This window comes from Lytechinus variegatus, chromosome 10, assembly GCF_018143015.1.
Source record: "Lytechinus variegatus isolate NC3 chromosome 10, Lvar_3.0, whole genome shotgun sequence".
Lineage (NCBI taxonomy): Eukaryota > Metazoa > Echinodermata > Echinoidea > Temnopleuroida > Toxopneustidae > Lytechinus > Lytechinus variegatus.
The window spans coordinates 432222-439107 of NC_054749.1; the positions used below are offsets into that span (position 1 = coordinate 432222).

A 6886-nucleotide genomic window follows, 5' to 3' on the forward strand; every position below is an offset into this window, starting at 1 on the left:
TAGCCAAGACAGATAGCCAAGCGCGATTGGTCAATTGCGCGTCACGTGATATGATCGAAATCCATGTATTTTCCCAGCCGGTCCACCTTCGATGAATATATTGACTAGCCGGTCCATGAATATATTTTTACGTGTATGGCGCCCTCTTGTGGATTAGAAGTTTCCATGCATTATCGGCCTGCCTTGGACCTGGACTGGGCTCGAACTTAGATTTAGATCTAGGGCTAGGCTAAACAAAGTTGATTTGAATAGAAAAGGGTCATTCACTGCGTTAGACTAACGTTACTTAGATATATAGATCCAGATCTAATGTGAGATCTATACCAGTTCAATCAATCACTTTGAATATCATAAACGTGCAGCATGCTGCACGCAACGTTAGGCCTAACTTTATCTTCTTAATTAGAGGCTATCTAATATAACAGATATTGACTGATGGGATGTGTAAAAAAAAACATTCTTTGGACCACCTAATGGATTAATATTTTCCCTCGTGATCATATTTTCCCTCAGCGCAGCGCGCTTTGGGAAAATATAACCCCTCGGGAAAATACAAATCCGGTGGTCCAAAGAATGTTTATATTACACACCCCATCAGTCAATATCTGTTTAAATGAACAACCTTGTTTTTCTATACAAAACTAACATTAGAACTTATTATTTATATGATTAAATAATTATTTGATATAGTTTCATTCATGATGTTTGATGAGAAAGTAAATCATTCATGCACTACAGTCATGTTAGAGTCAAGAGGAAACATTACCTAGGGTATGTTTCACTTGTAAGTTATATCTAAATGTGACACAATTGCTAATGAAATTGTGAATGAAGTAAAATCTCAATCTTCATTTAAATACTCTTTCAATATGGACAAAAGAAATCACCCAATATTCCAGTCATAGCACAGCTGTCTTTATTTTAGTCAGTAAAAATTAAAGGCAAACCTATTTTCATGTTACAAACTGTGTTAAATGCAATTTTAAGTATTTGTTCCCTAAAGGCAAAGAAAATGATGAAAAGGATTGTGTCACTTATTTGATGACCAGACCCCCCCCCCCCCCCCACCTCCACCACTTTTTATGGATTTTATGAGAGAAAAATTTGCTAAAATCTGTATTTTTTCTGAAACGATAAATACCTTTACTCATTGTCCTGTATTACTTTCCCATTATCTCATTTCCAAACACAAAAGAGTGCACCCGCATTTGTCACCTTGTACCCCCAATGTTTTTTCAAATTACCTCTGTAATTGCTGACGGAGTGCTCTTAGGGGTAGAGGGGGTGGCGAGTTGAGGATATAAGGATCATCCCTGCCAATCATATGACATCATAACAACAACCACACCCCTTTTTTTCTGGTCATGCCCTCCTCTTTTACTTGGATCCATCCATCTAGATTTTGGTTTGTACTTGGTGCTATAGCCATGTGATTATGTTCATTGGCGAGTAAACAGAAAGGGGATTAAAAGGAATTATGTTACCTTTAGTGCCAATCATACTCTTAACATTAGACAGATTTTTTTTTCATTTTCGGGGTGGGGGGGGGGCTACCTATGACAACATACTGCCTATAACTTACATTAGCTTATCTTTAAAGTAGTAGTGAATGGGAATTGGGGGGGGGCTCTCTTTTTTATTTTCCAGGGCTTTATTCAGCATTTTAGGAACAAATTCGCCTCGAGCCCTCATGTAATTTTTCCCTCCCTTTGCAAAATAATCTGATATCGAAGCTAGGAGCAATATACATGTACCTTCTAAAGACAGGAACTACAGAATATTGAATAATCTTTTCTCTCAAAAACAATTTAAAGTGAAAAAATGGTAAATGGAAATTATATACTGTATAAAGGCCAACCACACAATCTATTTCATGTAAAAAAAAAAGAAAGAAAAAGTTCAACAGAAAAAAATTACTCCTCCTGCATTACTTTATATGCTTGTTAATGGATCACTGTTGATTCATTTGCTTACCTCTAGCCATGCATTTTGCGTCTAGTAATTTGGAGGTCTGTTGGATACTGTTTTTATTTGTAATGCTTTGTGTTGCATATCTAAAATATTGTCAAATAACTACCAGCAAGGAATTTTAAAGTCAGGAAATGGTGATAAATTTGTTTGTTTTTTTATAAAGAAAAATAATTCTAACCTTTGATTCTGTTTTCTTTATTTAAGCTGATAGAATTAGAAAGTAATGTTGAACTTCATAGTAGAGAGTAATAAACCTATCCAAAGAAAATTGACCTCTCAGAATCACCTTAAAAAATGAAGTGTTTTTTTTTAGATGCAAAATCATTCAATCTCTAGTAGATATTAAGTTATAATTAAGTCTATTAGTATGGTGCAATCTACATTGTTGGTTATGAAAGATTATATTCATGCTAACAAGTAACATCATGATAGAGATAGTAGCCTTAGCCAAAGGAGTTTCAGAAGTTTGCCAGCTTTTAATAATATTCTCTTTCTGCAGTTATGCCTTTCATCGATGGTAGTTGAGTTTGGGGTCTTTCTAATATTGGTTTTCCTGTTGTAAATCCTCTATTGGTGTTCGCTCTTTTCTTGGCTACATGAGTTCATTTAGCCTTAAATGGTGACCTATTGCTTCTGACATACACACACACACACACTCCCAAACAACCGGAAGCTTGATTGTACACCAGGAACCTGTGTACGAATAGTTTGCTGTAAATACACAAAACACACCCCCGCAGTCACCCACTCCCACACACTTATGGGTGCTTACACTGAGCTCATCCATGTACACTTGATACATGTTACAACTTGTACCCCCCTTCTTCACCCGAATCCCTTTGGCAGGGAAATGCCCTGTACTTCTGGATTGAAGCCAAGTAAATCTTCACCAAGTTTAGGTGAAACATTAATCGTATCTCCCAGCAATGATGATGAAGATAGCTCTACATTTATGTGGTCCTGTCGTAGTAAGGGTGGAAGTGAAAGGAAGTATTTGGATTGGACGTTGTTTGAATGTTTAATTAGCGGTGATGAAGACGGATTGATGGCTTTATTGTTATTAGTGTTATCAAGTATTATTGAGACAACAGGGCTATAATGAACTAAGTCTTCAGGTGTCTGATGTAAGTAGGTTAAGAGCTTTTTTAATGCATCGAGACAGTCTTAAGGCCATTTCCTTGGCGAAAGTCAATAGTTTCTACTCTTTGTTTGATACCTGACATTTTTATCAGTTTATACTTTTCTAATCCATTCCAGTGGATGTTGAAAAAAATACTACAGTATTATGATATGAAATTAATCAGTTGCAACATTTATTTGTTTGAAATTTGTGATAGCTTTTAGAAACAGATTTTCCCCTTATATTGATATTTTGCTTGTATACATCATATTATTTTGGCTTTTAGCTCCTACACATTTAGATCATATTTTGTTTAGAACGATGTTTTTTTCTCTTTGATACATGCCGAATACAGTTTGTTTTTATATATAGATGTTTGTTATGTTATGGAAAAATGTATTAGACAAATATGACTGCATTAAAAAAATCAAATCAAGTATTATCGGGTTATATCACATCTAATCTCCTTCTTTCAAACAATGAAATATTTAAAAGTACATTTTAACGATACACAAAGTAAACATCAATTGCTTTCATTTTATTCTTTTTTAGTTTTGTGTCTATATTTTATTTATACTACTGTATGTGCAATTATGTATTAAACACTTCATGGAATTTTCTTCATTGATACTTAAGCATTACTAGTTGATATAATTTATAAATCTTTTTATGGAAATAAAGCTAGTAAACTCAATAAACTCATGTTCTTTTTTTTGTCTGAACTTTTATTTTCAACTACCAAATTTTTGTCTTAACTTTTTTTTTTCAATTACCAAATTTTAATGACCTTTCAATGAATAATTTTTTTCAATAAATGATTTTCTTTATATCAAAAATGTTTTATGAATCAATGTTTAATTGAAGATGTCTTATTTTGAAATGATTTTTTTTTCTATTGTCTTACAGGTAGTATTAATCTAAGTGGAGATAACAACTCATTGGCCCCACCATCACCTACTTTTAAAAACCGAAGCTCCTCCAGTGCCTCTTACAATGAGGATATGGACAGTGCAGTAAGTGGATATTTTAATCATAGATTGTCTGATGATATTAATGTTATAATTGTTTTGTGACTTAGTAAATTCTTAATTCAATACTTTCCAATTGCTGAAGTATTCCTGCAAATATGAATATTTAATCATGAAAATAAACTCTTGTGAATTTTTCATCCACAAGTAAAATCGTAGAATGTAGGGTATATAATTTGGCAAGGCAAGGAAAATTGTACTATCATGAAGCGATAGCTCCATGGTACTATCAATTATCCAAATATTAGAATTGGTCCCAATATTATCTTGGATATATAGAATTCACTGACATGTATTGACATGCAAGTAACTCTTCTTGTAAATGTTAATATTGGTACTATGGAATTCCATCAACACCTCAGGAAAAAAACTGAGTTAATCCATATAATTTGAAGAAATCAAATTCATCCTTCCCTCCTTGCCTGACAAATCATGTTCTAACATCCTTTACTCATACCTGAATCCTGTATTTGTGCAGCTACAGAATTCTTTCTTTTTACCGCAAATTTTGTCATCGGGCAATCGGTTACCTCCTCAAATTTTTCACCAATTTACGGAAAAAACCACACTACCATTTCTCTCTCCGTCCAGCTTTAGTAATAGATTCTACGTCTATGTCGGGTTGTCACTATTCCTCTTCCAACCCCCTTCCCCTTCCGTCTTACACCCGTCCCTTCTTCGGAGCCTAATGAAACGTGTAGTGATTTAGTGAGTAACTTCCACCTTAAGTCAAATTTCTTTACGTTAGTTGTGGTTGGAAAATTCAATCAATCGTGCTGGTAATTCAGACGTGGAGCCGAGCTGAAGAATGAAGCCGACTGCTTAGCTTATTTTGCTTAAATTCCAAAGAGTTTTCACTTTCCTTCTTCAGTCATGGATGTTGGAATTCTGAATGAACTATGGCAGTGAAGTGAAAACGTTTTGATATGTCTTTCATCCAGATAGTGTTGGAGTTTCCTTGTCCTTTCAGATAAAGCTGTGTTATAAGTCATGTTTTCCATAAAAATATACAAGTAGATGATATAAAAATGTAAATAAATATACTTGTAGAAGAAAGCAGCAGAAACATGGCGGTTTTAAGGAAACTTTGCCATCACTAGATTTTGGAAAAGGTCAGAAATTTGGATCGTAAAGAAGAATTAGAACTTGCATCGGACTAAAACCTCCATGACAAGAGGCAACTGCACGCATGGATTGTTTGTTTTTGGAACCCATTTTAAAAACAGATGAAACGGTTCTCTTTGATTGCTTATTGATGATTTCATTTGATTCTCTGTGTGCCTTTATGGTGAATAGCGAGAAACACCGAGGCAGATATCTTCCCCTTTTCGTTTTGGGAAGATTGATATGAGCCATTCTGCTATAGCACCAGCACCACCAAAACCTCAAAGAATGACCAGTCCACAAGAGTGAGGTAACCATTTGTGCAGTGGCGGCCATCTTGTACCCAGCATGCATTGCTGTTTGTAGTTATAGATTTTCATCGCGATGTTTGATTTGTACGAATATCAGTGCCTGGTATCTATGTGAACTGTGCATTTATCCGTTCTGTGTTAAAGAGTTAAATTTTTCTGTGTCAGTAGATGTTCCATCCCCCCCTCTTACTGTTGAACCTTTCAGTGCTTTTCAGTGGTACCCTTCTTTTAGCACTATATCAAATAAAGAGTGATATTGTACAATCTTTTTCCTTGGACAAATATGGGAAGACATGGTTTTCAACAGGAAACCCATTACATTGAGAGGCCGTTCTCATTACGCTTTCAAAACTAGTTTACTGGAAACCGATCAGGAAACCACTTTTGGAAGATCGCTTTGCTAGCGTTCTCACTTGATCACACGAGAGTGGTTTTCAAAATCACTTCACGTAAAGCGCTCTTGTTGCTATAGAAACGCTCTCAGTGGGGTGACACGTTTCGCGCGAAATTCGAAACCGCAGCATAGGCATTCTACACCTGTCGTGTGGAGTAGCGCGCTCAAAATGTGCGAAGATCGCTTCCCGAAGAACGGTTGTGTCCTCACTTACGCTAAAACCAGTTTAACGAGAGGCAAAGCGATCTTGTAAACTACATCGCGAGGTGGGTTTTCCAAACTGGTTTGGAAGATCGCTTCCAAGACCGCTTTGACCGTTCTCACTACGCGTTAAACTAGTTTCCCACTAAACTAGTTTCCCATAAAATAGTTTTAGGAACGTAGTGAGAACAGCCTCTAAGTGCACTTCCCTGTTTAAACGAGAAAAAAAGAAAAGTAATTCTGATGACCAGAAAGCATCAGTACGTCATAACCCATAGCATGTTAGGGTAAATGACTATTACAATTAGAAAATCACAAAGATTTCTTCTAGACAACAAGATATGTTTTAAGAAGTCTTTTGTATTTTTTATTGTCTCTGCATTGCCATTATTGTGGAACGTCTTTGTAATTCTCTTCTCAATTTTTTTAAAAATACATAAATGTGATAGTTTTGTTATTGTGGTCTATTTTAGTGTTGTGTTCAAGAATGTAGTGAATTTTAGTATGCTCCAATGTGGTTATCAATTCTAAACTATTTATTGTGTGGTTTTTATTTTACTTTTTATGATATTTTTTTTATCTCTGATGCCTGCTTTAATCTCAATTATTTCTTTTGTTTATGAAATAGTCATTCTTCTTGCATATGAAAAGCTGTTGCCATTTTCAGTTATATGTGGTATTTAAGGGTTCCTTTTTATGCATGTTCTTATTCTTTTTAGATATAGTAAGTCAAAATGGTTTATTCCATATGAATGAC

The 6886-nt window shown here is 35.0% G+C and overlaps 1 protein-coding gene across 1 annotated transcript in view; it reads left to right on the forward strand.

Annotated features, from left to right (window-relative positions):
* The window catches only part of LOC121422553, a 39115-nt gene extending 33583 nt beyond the window's left edge, over positions 1 to 5532 (forward strand). The window contains exons 4-5 of the mRNA XM_041617697.1: positions 3998 to 4104; positions 5416 to 5532. Coding sequence (XP_041473631.1) covers positions 3998 to 4104; positions 5416 to 5532 — 224 coding nt within the window. The remainder of the gene's footprint in view (positions 1 to 3997; positions 4105 to 5415) is intronic.
* Positions 5533 to 6886: the final 1354 nt, after the last annotated feature.